The sequence below is a fragment of the Phacochoerus africanus genome, chromosome 11 (assembly GCF_016906955.1).
Source record: "Phacochoerus africanus isolate WHEZ1 chromosome 11, ROS_Pafr_v1, whole genome shotgun sequence".
Lineage (NCBI taxonomy): Eukaryota > Metazoa > Chordata > Mammalia > Artiodactyla > Suidae > Phacochoerus > Phacochoerus africanus.
In genome coordinates, this window is record NC_062554.1 from 353,487 (window position 1) to 372,599 (window position 19,113).

At 47.9% G+C, this 19,113-nt stretch overlaps 1 protein-coding gene across 3 annotated transcripts in view; it reads left to right on the forward strand.

The window, feature by feature from the left end:
* Positions 1-19,113, forward strand: part of DENND5A (DENN domain containing 5A) — an 89,155-nt gene that overhangs the window by 16,319 nt on the left and 53,723 nt on the right. For all 3 annotated transcript variants that reach the window (XM_047753471.1, XM_047753470.1, XM_047753473.1), the window contains exons 2-4: positions 12,145-12,216; positions 13,370-13,479; positions 16,652-17,306. In XM_047753471.1, the coding sequence (XP_047609427.1) occupies positions 12,145-12,216; positions 13,370-13,479; positions 16,652-17,306 (837 nt within the window). The remainder of the gene's footprint in view (positions 1-12,144; positions 12,217-13,369; positions 13,480-16,651; positions 17,307-19,113) is intronic.

Consider the following 19,113-nt stretch of genomic DNA (forward strand, 5'->3'; position numbering starts at 1 on the left):
AACCACTAATGGAGAATAAGATGAAGTTTCCTAAAAAACCAAAAGTAGTTACCATATGATCCTGTCATCCCACTCCTGGGCATATGTCTGGAGAAAACTCTAATTTGAAAAGACACTTGCAATCCAGTGTTCATAAGCGATCTATTCACAACAGCCAAGACTTGAAAACAACTTGAGTGTCCATGAACAGGTGAAGGGACAAAGAAGATGTGGTGTATATACACAGTGGAATATTACTTAGCCCTAAAAAAGAATGAAATAATGCCATTTGCAGCAACATGGATGGACTTACAGATTATCATTCTGTGTGAAGTTAGGTCAGGCAGAGAAAGACAAATAACATACATTATTGCTTATATATGGAATCCAAAAAAGTGATACAGGTGAATTTATTTACAAAACAAAAGTAGACTCCCAGACATGGAAAACAAACTTATGGTTACCAAAAGGGAAAGGGAGGAAGGGATAAATTGGGAATTTGGGATTAACAGATACACACTACTGTATATAAAACAGATAAACAACAAGCACCTACTGTAAAGCACAAGGGGTTATATTCAGAACCTTATAATAACCCATAGTGGAAAAGAATATGAAAAAGAATATGTATTTATACACATATGCATGTGGTATGTAGTATGTACAATTGAATCACTTCGCCGTATATCTGAAACATTGTAAATCAACTATACTTCAACTATGCTCACAAATATATTGTCAGCAAACCATCATTTTTTGCAGTTTACGGGAAAGTTATGTCATAGGTACTTAAGAACATCCGTTTCTTTGCTTCTTTTAGTGTTTTTTTGTTTTTTGATTTAAATTTTTTTTTTTTTTTTTTTTGGTCTTTTCTAGGGCTGCACCCACAGCATCTGGAGGTTCCCAGCCTAGGGGTCTAATTGGAGCTGTAGCCACCGGCCTATGCCAGAGCCACAGCAACGCCAGATCCGAGCCACATCTTCGACCTGCACCACAGCTCACGCCAATGCCAGATCCTTAACCCACTGAGCGAGGCCAGGGATTGAACCCACAACCTCATAGTTCCTAGTTGGATTTGTTAACCACTGAGCCATGACAGGAACTCCTGATTTAAATTTTTAACATGATTTTTCTTATATGCCGTCTTATTTTTTTGCGGTGGGTATGATACAAATCACAGAATTAATTGAAGGACCACTGTCTTCAGGATGTCTTCTGAAGTCACATTCACTAGGCTGCTGCTGCTGCTGCTTTTTTTCTGGCCTCGCCCATGGCATGCCGAAATTCTCAGGCCGTAGCAGTGACAACGCCAACACTAGGCACCAGGGAACTCCCTCACTAGGCTTTTTGAGTGCTTTAACTGTGACTTTCTCCCTTTTGTTTCTACACGACCATACCTAGTTAGGAAAACTGTGATAATCTTCATTAGTCTCCCTGTCACTTCTCTTTGAGATTCGCAGTATCTGAAAGATTGTTTTTGTGAATCTGATGTGGCTTGTCCCTTGGACGAGACCTGTAGTGGGTAACTGTAAGCGGTGGCTTGTTGTTGTTTTTGGTTCACAGGTCGCTTTGAGAACCGGACCCGCAGTGTGGATCCTTCCCCAGCTCCGTCAGGCTGGGTCTTGGCTTGGCAGGCCTGTTGTAGAGCTAATACTTTTTTCTCGGAGTCACCCTTCGCGATGCTCTCATGTGATAGGTCCAGTTTCCTACACCCTGTGTACATCCTTCTTGGTTAATCTGAGTTTTGGAAGAGCACCTTTTAAATTCGGCACTTTTGTTGTTTGTTTTTTTTAAACAACTTTATTGAGATTTAATTTATGTACCATCAAGTCCATATTCCCCCCCTGCAGGCAGCTACAAATCACCTTCCTCTTTCTGTAGATTTGCTTATTCTGGCTATTTTGTTTAAATGGAATATAATTTTAAAAACCTCTTAAATAAACTTTGCAGAATAGATTTAAGTTTACAGAAGAGTTGTGAAGACAGTACTGGCAGCCCCTCTCTATCCCACACTCAGTTTCCCTGGTAGTAACCCCTTACATTCCTGTGCTGCACTTGTCATGAATAGGGAGCCGATATTGACACATTATTTGCATTAGTTAAACTGTGGGTCTGTTTTCATCTGCTCTGCTGGGTCTTTGGAGAGCATTTTCCGTTTGGGGATCCGTTCCCTTCATTTCTGGGAAATTTTGTTGAATTATTTTATTGATAAGATATTCCCCTTTACTTTCTCTGTTCCCTCTTTATGGGCTTCTGTTATTTGGCTGTTAGACTTCCTGGACTGACTATACTTTACTCATATTTGCTTAGTTTTGTGTAACTCTCTTTCTGTTCCAGCATTCCATTCAGGGTGGCATATTGTAATTAGTTTATGTCTCCTTAGGTTCCTTTTAGCTGTAACAAAATCTCTCAGACTTTCTTCCTTTTTGATGACTTTGATGGTTTTGAAGAATATTGGTCAGCTGTTTTGTAGAATGTCCCACAGTTGGGATGGGTGTGATGTTTTTCTTCATGACCAGACTGGGGTTATGGTTTTTGAGAGGAAGCCTACAGAGGTAAAGTGCTGCTTTTGTCATATTTTATCAAGAACAGATGCACACGCTCCACCTGCCTTCTTTATGTTACAGCAGGAGTCTGTACCTTTTCATCGCCAGCACCCACTCTTTCTCTTATTATCCATTGTGAAGAATCAACCTTCGGTTTCTTTGGGTTGGAGGAGGCCAGAAGGAGTGGGAGAGGTAGAGGGTGGGATGCAGTGGGGTCCAGCTGGCTCCCTTTTTAAAATTGAAATATAACTTCGTGTAACATAGCTGTGCCGTTTTAAAGTGCACACTTTCGTGGTTTTTAGTGTATTTACTGTGTTGTGCAACCACCACTCTCTCAGTTCCAAAACATCTCCATTGTCTCCCACAGAAAATGCATACCTGTTAGCAGCTAATCCACTGGCAGGCACTTTCTGCCTCCATGAATATGCCTTTTCTAGACATTTCATATATGTGAAATTATACGACACATGGCCTTTTGTGTCTGGCTTCTTTCTCTTAGCATAATGTTTTCAAGTTTCGTTTGTGTGGCAGCATGTAACAGTCCTTCATTTCTTTTTATAGCCAAATAATGTTCCATTGTGTAGTTACACAACCTTTTGTTTATCTGTTCATGAGCTGAGGCCAGCTGGTTCTTGGACTTTCAATCAGTCCTTCTGTTTTTAGCCCCATCTTAATCCCTGCTTCTGTAAGTATCTGACGTGACAAGTTCCTGGGCGTTTAGCAAGTTTGGTTTTATGTCAGCTTTCTTAAGTCTACTGTCATCAACCACCCTTCTGTCTGCTTTTCAGCTTCTAACGTTTTGTTGCTATTTCTCTCACTTTCATTTTGCAGGTTTGTGGCTCCCCAGCTATGCTACTGTTCCAGTGGGATTCTGGGAGGGAGAACCAGCAGAGGGAGAACAAAGCCTGCACTAAGCCTGCCTTCAGGGCACAGTGTGAACGGTAGAACTTCCATGCTTAGGCTGACTCTAGGCCTAGCAGTCGTTAAGTCATGGACCGATCAAGCGGGAAAACCTTTACTGATCCTTAACTAGTTTCTTTGTCTTTACGGTCAGGAAAGTGAGACCCACAGACTCAGTAAATTGTTTAGGGTCTTACAGCTAGTAGCCAAGGGGGGACCTTGACTTTCTCTCCTGCCTTCTAGGCTTGTTGCTAACACTTAATTTAGGCTGATTATTTCAGAAATTGGTATTGCGTGTTCATGACAGCACTATTCACAATAGCCAAGACATGCAAGCAACCTAACCGTGCAGCAACAGGTGTGTGGATGGAGAGAATGTGGTGCATGTGTACAGTGGAATACCAGTCAGCCACAAAAAGAATGAAATAAAGCCATTTGCAGCAGCATGGATGGGTCTAGAGAGTCTCATACTCTGTGAAATCAGACAAAGAAGGACAAACACCATAGATGTCACTTATGTGTGGAATCTAAAATAGGACACAAATGAACTTATTTATAAACCAGGAATAGACTCGCAGACGGAAAACCAATTTATGGTCACCAAAGGGGAAAGGGTGGGGGAGGGAACATTAGGAATTTCGGATTAGCAGATACAAACTACTGTATGTAAAATAAACAAGTCCTACTGTACAGCACAGGACACTCTGTTCAGTATCTCTCTTTCTTTTTTTTTTTTTTGGCTTTTTGGCTTTTTGCTATTTCTTTGGGCGCTCCCTCGGCATATGGAGGTTCCCCGGCTAGGGGTCTAATCGGAGCTGTAGCCGCCAGCCTATGCCAGAGCCGCAGCAACTCTGGATCCGAGCCGCGTCTGCAACCTACACCACAGCTCACGGCAACGCCGGATCCCCAACCCACTGAGCAAGGGCAGGGACCGAACCCGCAACCTCATGGTTCCTAGTCGGATTCGTTAACCACTGCACCACGACGGGAACTCCTGTTCAGTTATCTCTTAAACTGTAATGGGAGTTACTGTAATGGCTCGGCGGAAACGAATCTGACTAGGATCCATGAGGACGCAGGTTCAGCCCCTGGCCTCGCTCAGTGGGTTAAGGATCTGGCATTGCTGTGAGCTGTGCTGTAGGTCGCAGATGTGGCTCGGATCTGGTGGTGTTGTGGTGGCGTATGTAGGCTGGCAGTTAAAGCTCTGATCAGACCCCTAGCCTGGGAACCTCCATATGCTGCCAGCGCACCCCCCCCCCCGGAAAAAAACGTAATGGTAAAGAGTATGAAAACGAATGTTAAAAAAAAAATTGGTATTGAGCTGATCAAGGGACCATTGTGCAGATTTGGGCTCTGCTCCTTCTTACTCAGAGATTCTAGTCCAGTGCATTTGCCTAAACTGGGTTTTCGGAGGGCCTAGCTCCGGAGGAAAGTGCCTGGGTACACATAGAGCTTCTGGAAGCCCTCACTCTGCTTAGGAAAGTATGTGTATTTCCAACTCACAGGGCTCGGTTCCTTAGGCTGGTCTGAAAAACCGTGAATTTGACAGCGTGTCGCTTCCCTCACGAAACCGAGCAAGTTGCAGATCTAAGGTCAAGACATTGGGTCAACAGATAGGTGTCCTGCAGTGTCTTCAGCCCGGCTGCTGAAGCTCTGTCTCAGCTGTGGCCTGGAGGTTTGGAGTAGTCCGATCTGGATAGGTTCTCAAACCTCGGTCTTGTTAAAACTGGGTGCCTGAGGCGTTCGGCCACCTGGGCCTGCTAGGTTCACGCGCTGGACGAAGCACGGCGCCTGGAAGATGTCAGGCAGCAGGCAGGGCGTCGGTAGAAGGGATGGCCATTTACACGAGGCTGAAGTTACCTGACACACACGTCGAGAGAGAAAAGTGGGAGGGACGGGGGGTCTGGGGTTAGTAGATGCAAACTGTTGCGTTGGGAGTGGATCAGCAGTGAGGTCCTGCTGTGCAGCACAGGGAGCTCTACCCAGTCACCTGTGATGGACTGGGATGGAGGATAATGAGAGAAAAAGAAGGCATATGTATGTGTGACCAGGTCCCTTTGCTGTAAAGAAAATTGACAGAACACTGTAAACCAACTACAATGGCAAAAATAAAAAATCATTAAAAAAAAGAAAGTGAACAAGTATGCCTCAGGGGAACACGTAATAGGTGGTTTTCATTGCTCTTTCATTGAAGGGCCTGGTAAACAGCTTTCCTGGGTCAGACGGTAGCTTAGGAGAGACCCTGAGGCTTGTCCGCCGTGCTGGATGAAGGCCTGAGCACCTGACCCCTGAGTGCCGTGGGCCCGCAGTGACGTGGCCTGAAGGAGCCCTCGCCTTCTCCCTTCACGCTGCAGGAGCGGTCCCCGTACCTCCGTTCGATGGGCGCAGGAGATGAGGGCGAGAATGATGCATGCGGTGCAAGAGGGTTTTCTTTAGCTGCCCGAACTCTGCTTGCTCGTTTTCCTGTATTTTTGTAAAGCTGTCTCTAAAAAGCGCCGACAGTAGTGCAGTAGGCATCTAGAAGTCAGAGCGGTGTTGATCTAGAAGTTGGCGTCCCCTTCTCTTACTGGTCAGAGGTGAGAAAAGATGAGCTCTGATTTGCACCAGGGTCCAGGGATTATCTGGAAGACAGGCGGAATTGAAATGCTGGGGCAGCACGTGGCTGCAAGTAAAACTCAAGCTGGTGTTTCAACATGTGCCAAAAATTAAAGTGTGGCAGTTCCTGTCGCGGCTCAGTGGTGTCCATGGGGATGCGGGTTCGATCCCCTGCCTTGCTCAGTGGGTTTAGGATCCGGCATTGCTGTGAGCTGTGGTGTAGGTCGCAGACAGGGCTTGGATCCAGCATTGCTGTGGCTGTGGCGTAGGCCGGCAGCTGTAGGTCGCATTCGACCCCTAGCCTGGGAACCTCCATATGCTGAGGGTGAGGCCCTAAAAAGCAAAAACAAACAAAAAACAAAACCGAAGAGTGAGTTGATAGTAATACTGTTCTTATGGGCAGTTTCAGAAATGTTTGTGAGAGGAAAGATAGAGTGATGTCATCTTTTTTTGCTTGTTTTTTTCTTTTTAGGGCTGCAGTCAACTAGGGGTCGAATCGGAGCCGCAGCCGCCTGGCCTATGCCACATCCACAGCAACGCCGGATCTGAGCCACATCTGTGACCTACTCTGGATCCTTAACCCACTGAGTGAGGCCAGGGATTGAACCCACATCCTTATGGATACCAGTTGGGTTCCTAACCTGCTGAGCCACAAGGGGAACTTCTGTAGTGATGTCTTTTTTATTTTTAAAAATTTAAAAATTTTTGGCTGCACCGGAGGCATGTGAAAGTTCCTGGGCTAGAGATGAAAACCCGCAACACAGGAGTGTCAGCCCCGGATTCGTAACCGCTAGGCCTCAAGGGGACGCCCATGGTTGCTTTTTTGTTTTTGTTTTTGTCTTTTTAGGGCCTCATATGGAAGTTCCCAGGCAGGGGTCCAATCAGAGCTGCAGTCCCTGGCCTATGCCACAGCCACAGCAACACAGGATCTGAGCCACATCTGTGACCCACATACACCACAGCTCACGGCAGTCCGGGATCCTTAACCCACTGAGCGAGGCCAGGGATTGAACTCGTGTCCTCATGGATACTAGTCAGATTGGTTTCCCCTGAGCAGCCACCACGGGAACTCCCAGGTTGATTTATCTTTTTTTTTTTTTTTTTGTCTTTTTGCCATTTCTTGGGCTGATCCCTCGGCATATGGAGGTTCCCAGAGTAGGGGTCAAATCGGAGCTGTAGCTGCCGGCCTACGCCAGAGCCACAGCAACGCAGGATCCGAGCCGTGTCTGTGACCTACACCACAGCTCACGGCAACACCGGATCCTTAACCCACTGAGCAAGGCCAGGGATCGAACCCTCAACCTCATGGTTCCTAGTCGGATTCGTTAACCACTGCGCCACGACGGGAACTCCCAGGTTGATTTATCTTTAAGTTCACCAACTTTTCTGCATCTCCAATCTGCTGTTACGATCATCTACTTAATTGTAGTGTCTGTTTCTTTGCTGAAATTTACTGTTTTTTCATTCGTTATGGACATAGCTATTTTAAAATCCTGTCCGCTAATCCCAATATTTGGGTCAACACAAAATCAGTTTCTGTCGATTGACTCTTCTCTTGAGAATGGATCCTGTTTTCCTGTTTCTTTATATGCTGAACAGTTTTTGCTTGTGTCCTTGACATTGTGTACAGTAAGTTGTAGAGACTCTGGATTCTGTCACCTTCCTTCAAAGATCACTGAATCTTGTTTGCTTTCTTAAACCATTCCCCTGCAGTGAGCAGCTGCTTAAACCTCGGTTCAGTTCTTTTAGCCCTAACTCAGCTGTTTGGGATCTTTGGTTCAGGGGTCAGCCAGAGATTTGAGTAGAGTTTATATGCAATTAGGGGCACCCCCTTTTTGGCTCTCTCTTGAATTTCCCTCCCTCACTTCCCAGCTGTTGTGATGGCTTTAAAGTCAGTCCTTTGATTCCTCAAGCTAGCAAGATGATGAATTTTTTTTTTTTTTTTGTCTTTCTGCCTTTTCTAGGGCCGCTCCTGCGGCATGTGGAGGTTCCCAGGCTAGGGGTCGAATCGGAGCTGAAGCCACCGGCCTATGTCACAGCCACAGCAACACTGGATCCGAGCTGCATCTGTGACCTATACCACAGCTCACAGCAACACCAGATCCTTAACGCACCGAGCAAGGCCAGGGATCGAACCCACAACCTCATGGTTCCTAGTCGGATTCGTTAACCGCTGGGCCACGACGGGAACTCCAGATGATGAATTTTTAATCTGAGTTTTAGCCACCTCTGATGGCACAGATGGGGACCTGCCCTGCCAAAAGCCGTATAAAGGGGTCGCTTGTCCACTGTTGTTAACTTTTTCCAAGAATTGCCCCTGTATCCCCTTTCATTCTCAAGGACCTTCAGGTAGTTGTTTTTAGCATTGTGTCCAGAGTTGGTAATTTTCTGCAGGAGAGTGGTCTCGTAGGAGCTCCTCTGCCGTGTCTGAAAGCAGGCCGTCCGTCGCACAGGTGCAGCATGTCAACCGCTCTGTTGGCAGAGTCAGGGTGTTTTGTCTCCAGCTGCTGTCTCACAGGTATTAACATCCTCCTCCCTGCCTCCTCCAAGGGACCAAATATAAAAATCTCCTTGGCTCTCTCTTTTTTAACTTCAAATTTTATGTGAAGCTCCTTTAGAGTATCCCAACTCTGATTACCAACATTGAAAATTTGAAATTTTCCTTTTACTTGGTGTATCTAATCTGAAATGTGTCCTGTAGACAACTTCCCAGGAAATGATGTTCCTTTTATTTTGTTTGAATCTAAGCTAACGCTATGTTCTGGAGAAGCTTTGTGTGGTTCAGCATAAACCAGCTTAAGATTTGACCGTATTGGATGTTTCTCATGTTGCTGTGTGGGGACCTATCTTTTCATAGCTGCTGTACCATTTTAAAACTATCACTGTTTCCCACAGATGTAATACATTTTATAAATGTGCAACTTCAAGATTTTGGTGAACATTTTCTGATGACCTTACAGAGAACTTCAGACAGGAGTTTTAAGGATGTTATTATTTTTTTCTTTTATAACTTGTTCACCTGCATGTGTAAAACAATCAACATAGGCTTCTCATGGTAAGAAAGGAGAAAATAATGTCCTATATTGGGCCGTCATAAACCTGGAAAGCAATTACTTTTAGCCTGTACATGCATTTTGATTTAGACCTTTAAGTGGTCAAAATAATTTCTGTTCAAGTTAGGAGAGACATTTGGAGCTGTGGTTTTTAACTTTTTTGGGTCACGAGAGCCTTTGAGATCTGATGGAAATTGTGTTCTCTCCCCCAGAAAAATGCAAATGTCTTTATACAAAATTTTGAGTCATTTCAGGGAGTTTAGAGGTTCCTTTGAAGCTCCTCAGCATAAGCTTCCCTCATCCAGGGTTCTTCACATCTGGCTAGTACCAGCCGGCTGACGGCAGGACAAATGTCGGTTTGTTTCTGGCTCGGTCAAAGCAGACAAGCCACAAAGAACCTGTTAGAAGTCCTTGTAAGGCATGCAGGCTTCAAAAGAATCTGTCATGATTTCAACTCTGCTTTCCAGGGGCAGATTCCTGAAGACAGACTGATACCTAGGTGACCGATTTTTAATTTGCTCTTAGAAATGGGCTTTAGTTCTGAGATCTAGATCTGCTGACAGTTGTGCTGGGCTCCGTATTAGTTGTTGTTTCTGGGACAGTTGTGGTTGTGATGTCCTATTCTGGATATTGTTTGAATTTCCAAAGGCCTAAATGTTTGAGCATCAAAGGGCCTGTGGTGCATGTACAGGCTTCAGGAGGCAGTTTTTAGAGTCAGTGCCCTGGGCCCCTGTGGCTTATTCTCTAAAAACTCAGCCCTCAGTGAATGAAGAAGGATGGAGTGTTTGTAATAAAAAGGTCGTAGGTGTGTGATCTCCGACCTCTGCTACTCTCCTGACACCCTTCCTAGGGCGGCCGCGATGAACACGACCTGTCCTCGGGGCCCTGGCACCGCCTCGTGATGCGCTGCCTCTCCGCTCGTGGCGGAGACCCCGAGTTGCTCACTGCCGCTTGCTGGTCCAGTCGAGCCCACAGAGGACTTTTTCTGCCTGGCACCCTGGGTTGTGCCTTTTCTGGCAAGATTTCCTTCCTCGGGTGTTAAGGAAGGAGCAGGGGGAGGAGCGGGTGCTGGGGACGGGGAGCGGACCTGGGCTCCCTGTGGTTCGGGGCGCCCCTCCTTTCTGTCTACACGGCCGGCGGTCTCCGTATGTTCGCCTCTGGCTGCAGTCTTCATCTCAGGGCCCTTTCAAACTCTCCCCTTAAATAGCCCCGTTTCACGCTCTGAGTCTCTTCACGTCTGAGAGGGACCTTGGGACGTCGTCTCCTCTGCAGCCTTACCTCGGGGCCCTGGCTCGGGGCCCTGGCTCGGGGTCTGTCCGCGCATCGGGCGGTTTTTACCCAGGGGCTTTCCAGCCTGCCTGGGAAGACCTGAGCAAACTGACGCAAGCGGCTTAGAGGCAGGAATAGGTATCTTTTCTCAGAACTGGATGTGGTTTAAACACGCTTTCCGAGAATGGCCGACTCTAGACAAGATCTCATGTCAGCGGCTTGCTGCTGAGCCGCTGCCCGGTGGGCGAGGCTTGCGTCGGGGGCCGTGCTGTGCGGGTGCCCGTCGGAGCCCTGGCACGGGCTCTCCACAGCCGCGGGGCTGCGTCGCTGCCGAGATTACCAGCCGCCTGCTGATTTCGCCCGTCGTCTTTAGTGAAGACTATCGAATGTATTTCGAGAGGTGAAATTTGCTGGAAAAGAGTTGCAAAAAATCAGTAAGGAAGAAGGAGTCGGAAACGAGAGGAATTGAGATGGTGAAACTCGCTTTACCAACAGAAGGACGGTTGGGTCTTGCTGGGCATTGGAAATTGTGAGTGGGTGGGCTTCTGCTGCTGAAGGAAAACCTGAGAGAAAATGAAAGCGAAGGTTTTCATTAGCAAAGCAGTAACTTTCTGACGGGTCAGTGTTCGTTTCTGGAACGCGTTCCTCAGAGTTGGTAATAAACTCCTTTCTGGAGACTTTGGAGATGCCGCCGGGCGATTCCGAGGGAAGCGTCACCTGACGTGAGGGTTTTCCCAGCCCTGGGTTGGTGCGGATCGCACCTTCCTTAACGACCCCCAGCCCGTTTAGGTTCCAAGCCAACTTAGAAAAGCTCGAGTTGGCACAGAATTCATCCGATGCGCGGCACGCGTGGACAGGGCCCTGTGCGCGGGCTCGGAGTGGTTGGAGCTGGTGGGCTGGTGCCTCCCAGACGAGGGCCTCCCGGGGGGCTGTTGTTGTGTGTGTGTGTGTTTTTTCGTACCATTTCTTGGGCCGCTCCTGTGGCATGTGGAGATTCCCAGGCTAGGGGTCGAGTCGGAGCTGGAGCCGCCAGCCTACACCACAGCCACAGCAACGCGGGATCCGAGCCACGTCTGCAACCTACACCACCGCTCACGGCAACACTGGATCCTTAATCCACTGAGCAAGGCCAGGGATCGAACCTGCAACCTCATGGTTCCTAGTCTCTTCCTTAACCACTGCGCCACGATGGGAACTCCTGTGTGTGTTCTTTCTCCTGTACGTTTGGCGGTGTGATGGCTGAGGACAGGCGTTTCATCCGGTTCTTCGTGATCCTGCGGTCCCTCAGGCCCTTGTGTGACCTGCTCACTCGTGCGAATGGAAAGAATTCAACGGCGTTGTCCTTTTTCACATTGCCCATGTTTTCCCATAATTCCTACGAAGTTTATTTGTTTGAAATATTTAAGTGCATTTAATTTGTCTCCTTCTGCCTAATTCCTGAGAAAAAGCAGTGTTTGGGGTGGTGTAGTTTTGGGTAAAGCACTAGTGACTATATGGTAATTTAGTATCTGTTGAGCTTTTCATCCCGTTATACTACAGTGGAAGGTTTTTCGAACTGTGAATCATGACAGTTAGTAGGTTTGCAGTTAGCATTTTGGGTTTTAATGAGATAGAGATTATGCAAAGACATCCTGTTTCGTAAAGGTAAGTATTTCCTTTGTGAAATTGTTTAAATTTATATATACATGTCATGTGTGTTTATTGCTTCATGATGTAAATTCGTTTCTTGCTGGAGTAATAGTCGAAACAGTTTGAACAACACTGCTTTATTGTAATACTGTGTTATTTCATTTGTCATGTAGCGTTATGCCAGTACATACAGGCTTCTAAAGCCAGGGATGGTGCCAGGCCTTTCACTTCCAGTACAGCTGAAGGTAAAAACAAAGTTGAGGGCTCCCAAAGCTTTCTGGGGGCTCTCGTTTAAGTCTCTCCAGTGGCACTTTGCACCTTGACCTTCTAACTTTTTATGCCTTTTTGACCAATAGATTTTTCATATTTGTATCCTTCTAGGTGGTGGGTTCTTTGATTTTTCCTCTTTTCACTTCAGTGTTCTTATTTCAGTATATGCTAAAGTTTTTTAGGGAGGGGGAAGGGGGAAACAAAGGAGAATTTCAGAAATTTCAAGTGTTTTTTTTATTTTTTTTAATTTTTTAATGGCTGTACCTGTGGCATATGGAAGTTCCCAGGCTGGGGGTTGAATCAGAGCTGCAGCTGCCAGCCTACATCACAGCCAGAGCCAGAGCCACGCCACAGCCATGCCATAGCCACAGCCACGCCGCAGCTATAGCCACACCACAGCCATGTCATAGCCACAGCCACGCCACAGCTACAGCCACACCACAGCCATGCCATAGCCACAGCCACGCCGCAGCCAGAGCTGAGCCGTATGACTTACACCTCAGCGTTAGGCAACTCTGGATACTTAACCTATTGAGTGAGGCCAGGGATCGAACCCGCATCTTTGTGGAGACTGTGTTGGGTTCGTAACCCATTGATCCACAATGGGAACTCTTCAGATGATTCTGAGTTGAGAAAATAGCTCATTAGATTTACCTTGAAATCTACGTTCCTAATGTTACTGAATTTTTTAGTCCCTTTGTATTTTTTTCAGAGATCATAGAAATGCATACTTTATTCTGAATTTAAAATAATTTATGCTTCTATGATGTTATCAGTTGACTTTAAACAAACTAAGTGTGGCTTTTGGGGGAAAAAAGGTACAATTTTTTATCTTTCCTTCTGTTTTCTCCCCTCTTCCCTGAAGAAGATTAACTATTGGGTTTGTAGTAATAATTTCAGTTTAAAGAGGCCAAGGTAGCTAGCTGGCAGTATCCATCATTAACCATGCTAAACCGTTTCAGCTTCTTTACTGACCTGATAACCGTTGTGCTTTTCCTCTTCTTAGACGGTTGCGTACTAACCCTTTGCCTTCGTTTCTGTACCTTGCGGGACAGCCAAGCTTAGACAGTCATAACCCTGCGATTTGGGACTTTGTGGAGATGATTTGCTTTATTCTTTTTGTTGCAGGAGAAAATTTTGAGCAGACACCGTTGAGACGAACATTCAAGTCTAAGGTCCTTGCCCGATATCCTGAGAACGTAGACTGGAATCCCTTTGACCAAGATGCAGTGGGAATGGTTAGTATTTGTTAGATACAAGTGTGAGATAATTTATAGAGTAACTTACAGTGGGATTGTGAGTTCAGACTAGGGTAGCAGTGGTTCCACCAAACATCAGTAACCCTTGAAGAAGGGGTTACGTGCATATTGTTCATGATTCTGCTTTTTTTTTTTTTTTTTAATGGCTGCACTTGCCGCATATGGAATTTCCTGAGCAAGGGGTTGAATCCAAGCTGTGGCTGTGACTCAGGCTACAGTTGCATCAGTGCCAGATCCTTTAACCGATTGTGCCAGGCTGGGGATTGAACCAGCACCTCCACAGGGACCCGAGGTGCTGCTGTTGGATTCGTAACCCACGGCACCATGGCAGGAACTCTGATTCTGCATTTTGATCACTATATCAGATATTCCAAAATCACAACATGTTTCTTTTGAGGCAATCAAATACGTAGTTTTGGGTCAGTGAAACTTTTTTTTTTTTTTTTTTTCAGTGAGATTGAGCTGTTGGCTGCTTATAGCATTGATATTACATGATATAAAGCAGTTTTCTCTGGAGTTCCCACTATGGCACAGTGGGTTAAGGATCTGGTGTTGTCTCTGAGGTGGCGTGGGTTTGATCCCCAGCCCAGTGTAGTGGGTTAAGGATCCAGTGTTACTGCATCTGTGGCATAGGTCACAGCTGTGGCTTGGATTTAGTCCCTGGCCCAGGGGTGTTGTGGTTTGGCCAAAAAAGAAAAAAACAGTTTTCTCCTAATCTGTGTTGTATAGGAGTCCCCTGGTGGCTCAGCAGGTTAAGGATCTGGGGTTATCACTGCTATGGCTCAGGTTCGATCCCTGGCCTGGGAACTTCTGCATGCCAAAGAGAAGAGGTACATTGAACACATTTAAGTAATATGGCAGAAATTGGTATTTTTGTTTTATTATAATTCTAATCTTTTTTTTTTTTTTGCTTTTCAGGGCTGCATCCATGGCATATGGAGGCTAGGGGTTTGAATTGGAGCTACAACTGTTGGCCTATGCCACAGCAACACAGGATCCAAGCCCCCTCTGCGACCTACACCACAGCTTGCAACCCACTGAGCGAGGCCAGGGATCGAACCTGCAACCTTATGGTTCCTAGTCAGATTCGTTTCTGCTGCACCACTACGGGAGCTCCCTAGGGCAGCATTTTAAATCTATAGAAGAATGCTGCCATGACTAAGCTAACTTGTATTGAGTATTCACTTGGTACTAGGTACTGTGATGAGTACCTTACATGAATTCACTCGTCTAATCCCCACAGTACCCCGGATGTAGATAGCACTAAGTAAACATAAGTAGCAGGTCCTCTTGTGGCCCAGCAGGTTAAGAATCTGACTAGTGTCCATGAGGCCGAAGGTTCAGTCCCTGGCCTTGCTCAGTGGGTTAAGGATCCCCTGTTGCCAACAAACCGTGGTGTAGGTCTAAGATGCTGCTCAGATCCTGCGTCGCTGTGGCTGTGGTGCAGGCTGGCAGCTGCAGCTCCGATCTGACCCCTAGCCTGGGGACCTCCATACGCCTCAGGTGCGGCCCTAAAAAGAAAAAAATAAACCCACACAGGCACAGACACACAACACTTAACAGCCGAGGAGACTCAGATCCAGACGGGCTGAGTAACGGGCTCAGGGCCCCCTGGCTGAGGAGCAGCTGAGCTTCACAAACACCGTCGTCTCGTCCCAGAACTGTGCTCCCAGCCACGCTTAGTAACTTTTCGAGGATGGTCTTGTTTGATGCCCGAGGGAACCTTGTGAAGCAGACGCAGCGAACCGTGTTGTCCTCACTTCGCAACGAGGACACCGAGTCTTAGCCCCAAGTTTTTTGACGCCTCGTCTGGCGCTTATTTCCTTTCGGCAAAGCCTAGAAACCCTTCGGCTTTGAGAAGTCACACGCTCAAGGCTCACGGATATACCGTAATGTGCTGTTCAGCCGGCCTCCTGGCAGTCCATGTGTGTAGCTCGGTGTGTGTGAGAGCGGGAAGTGGGGACTGATTGATTCAGGTCGGTTGGATGAGCTGTCCACGTTTCTTTATATAACCCATCTGAATTAGAGTGAAAAAACGGATTCTTTATCCTGATTATGTCATTTCCTTGCTTTATATGAAATCAACACCCCCTTTTTTTTTTTTCCTATGAAAAGAGGTTTTATTGATGACAGAAACTTGTGAGCTGATGGAGTCAAAAACTTATTTTTAGGTATGAAGTTGCATCTGTCTGGTTTTAGATATATTTCTAGCATCAGCTCCTAATACATGCTGTCATGCTTAACCACCTGCCAAAACTCTTTAGTTCTTTTACCTCCTTTGTGCATTTTCTTTTTTCTTTTCCTTTTTTAAGGGCTATACCTGCAGCATATGGAAGTTCCCAGGCTAAGGGCTGAATTGGAGCTCCAGCTGCTGGCCCACACCACAGCAACACCAGATCCAAGCCACGTCTGCAACCCCACACCACAGCTCACAGCAATGCCATATCCTTAACCTGCTGAGCCAGGCTGGGAATAGAACCCGAAACCTCATGGATCCTAGTCAGATCTGGTAACTGCCGAACCATGAAGGGAACTCCCTTTGTGCATTTTCTTTGGGCCTCTGAAATGCCCTTCTTTTTCTTGTCTACCTGGTGAATTCTAGGAAAGCTTATCTCTGAAGCCTCTTCTGATGTCCCAGACTGTGTTGCTCATTCTGTGTTCTCAGGCATTTTATGTACACTTGTTGGAGCCTCGATAAATGCATCGTGGTTTTAGTTACTTGTGTGTCTTGGCATGGGCGTTCTTTTCTTTTCTTTTCTTTTTTGTCTTTCTGTCGATTCTAGGACTGCACCTGAGGTGTATGGAGGTTCCCAGGCTAGGTCCAAGCTGAGCTGTAGCCGCTGGCCTACACCACAGCCACAGCCATGCCAGATCTGAGCCGCGTCTGCGACCTACGCCACAGCCCATGGGCAACCCACTGAGCGAGGCCAGGGATCGAACCCGCAACCTCATGGCTCCTAGTGGATTCGCTAACCACTGCGCCACGACAGGAACTCCGCCTGGGCGTGCTTTAGGGCGGATTTTTGCTGTGTTGGTCTTGATGTTCCACAGCCCCGGCACAGTAGGCGCTCGTTCAGTGAACGGCTTGTGCTGGGGTTCGGACAGAAGGGTTGGGGGAGCGTCTCGCCACTTGTGCCCCCTTGTCTTGCAGCTGTGCATGCCCAAAGGGCTGGCGTTCAAGACCCAGGCCGACCCCAGGGAGCCTCAGTTTCACGCCTTCATCATCACAAGGGAGGACGGCTCGCGGACCTTTGGCTTTGCCCTCACGTTTTACGAGGAGGTGACGAGCAAGCAGATCTGCAGCGCGATGCAGACGCTCTACCACATGCACAATGCCGAGTATGACGTCTTCCACGCGCCCCCGGATGGCCAGGACCACAGTGGCCTGCGGGACGGCGGGGGCGCTCCTGGGACCAAGCTGCAGCGCCTCAACTCCTACGACATCAGCCGGGACACGCTCTACGTCTCCAAGTGCATCTGCCTCATCACGCCCATGGCCTTCATGAAGGCGTGTCGCAGCGTCCTGGAGCAGCTGCACCGGGCGGTCACGTCGCCCCAGCCGCCCCCGCTGCCCCTGGAGAGCTACATATACAACGTCCTCTACGAGGTGCCGCTCCCGCCCCCTGGCCGCTCCTTGAAGTTTTCCGGGGTCTACGCGCCCATCGTCTGCCAGAGACCAAGCACCAGCGAGCTGCCCCTGTTCGACTTTCCTGTCAGAGAGGTGTTCGAGCTCCTGGGGGTGGAGAACGTGTTTCAGCTCTTCACTTGCGCCCTGCTGGAGTTTCAGATCCTGCTCTACTCGCAGCGTAAGTCCTGGGGCGCGCGTAGGGCCCGCTTCTGCCCGAAGCAGGCGCAGCGGCCCGGTGGCCGGGTGGTGAGGCTCAGGGCTGCCGCAGACGGGGCAGCGCCTGGTTCTCTCGCGGGCAGGTGCCGGGCCGCAGGCTGAAGCAACGGGAGAGCCTGCCGTCGGCGATGGGCTCTCCGCATGGCCTCCTGCCGCGTGCGCCGGTCTGGGAGGCACCTGCCTCCTGAGGGCTCTTCTGATGGATGCTCCGGAGGAGGCAGGAGCTGAGGCCGCTGGGACGCAGATGTCCCATCACCTCTGCTTGTCGTTCTGCAGGGTTATTCGGGCTCCTCCTCAGGCTGACGATAGTGGTCATTTTTCGTGTATTGGAAAAAATTTCATTTGAGATGAGGATGTTTGGATGTTTTGCTTTTTTTCTGTCATTTGTTATAATTGAGTTTTTTTTTTTTTTGGTCTTTTTAGCTATTTCATGGGCCGCTCCCGCAGCATATGGAGGTTCCCAGGCTAGGGGTCTACACCAGAGCCACAGCAACTGTGCGTCTGCAGCCGACACCACAGCTCGTGGCAACGCCGGATCGTTAACCCACTGAGCAAGGGCAGGGACCGAACCTGCCACCTCATGGTTCCTAGTCGGATTCGTTAACCACTGCGCCACGACGGGAACTCCCCTGAGTTGTTTTTATACATGAAGGTTAGGCGATTGTGAGCAGCAGATTTGAACAAAATGGTGAAGCAGAGCAGAAGGAAACAAAGGTTTATTAAATGAGCCGAATAAGTACCTAGAATTCATTCAGGACATATCTACTGAGAGTCCGCTGTCTGTTAGGAGTCATTTTGGGGGCTAGAGATTCAGTGGCGGACAAACATAGATAAAAATCTCTGCCATAATAGAACTTGTATTTCAGTGGGGAAAGAGAGGCGATTCCATAAATAAATAAAATATATAGGATATAAGGTGGCAACACGGTCTGTGGAGAGAAATAATACACGGAAGAGCATAGTACTGGGGGAAGGGAAATTCCAACTTTTAATTAGGTTAGGTCTTTCCTTTCCTTTTTTTTTTTTTTTTTTTTTTTTAGGGTTGAACGTGTGTCATATGGAAGGTCCCAGGCTAGGGGTCTAATCGGAACTACACCTGCTGGCCTACGCCACAGCCACCGCCACCCCAGATCTGAGCCACGTCTGTGACCACAGCTCATGGCAATGCTGGACCCTTAACCTACTGAGCGAGGCCAGGGATTGAACCTGCATCTTCATGGATGCCATTCGAATTTGTTACTGCTGAGCCACAGCAGGAACTCCAGGTTAGGCCTTTCTGAGTGACGCATGTTAATGTCTGCAGGAAATGTGTGCCAGACCAAGGGTGCAGGAAGCCAGAAGGTTCTAGGCAGCGGATTGCTTGGTGCGCTAAAGAGCAATGAGGGATCCGGGGTGGGGTGGGTGCCATGCAGGGGGTCCCAGAGCCCACAGGCTAGTAGGTAGGGGGTGGGAGATGGGGTGCCGTGCAGGGGGTCCCAGAGCCCCCAGGTCAGATTGTGCAGAGAGCACTGTAGACCACTGTAGACTGCTACTCCGAGGTGCGTCGTCGTGAGGTCTTCAGAGTGTTGAATTTTTTGTTTTGAAACAGTCCCCAGCTTGTGGAGGAGTTGTAAGAAGTGTTCAAAGAACTCGTGTTCGCGCTTCCGCAGTTCCGCCCCGTTCACGTTTGGCCTGCAGTGTGGTTGCGCCCTCTGTGTCTCAGTGTGTGTGGGCACATAACCGAATCATTGAGAGTCGTGCTCCTGTCTCTAAATACCTCAGCTTTTACT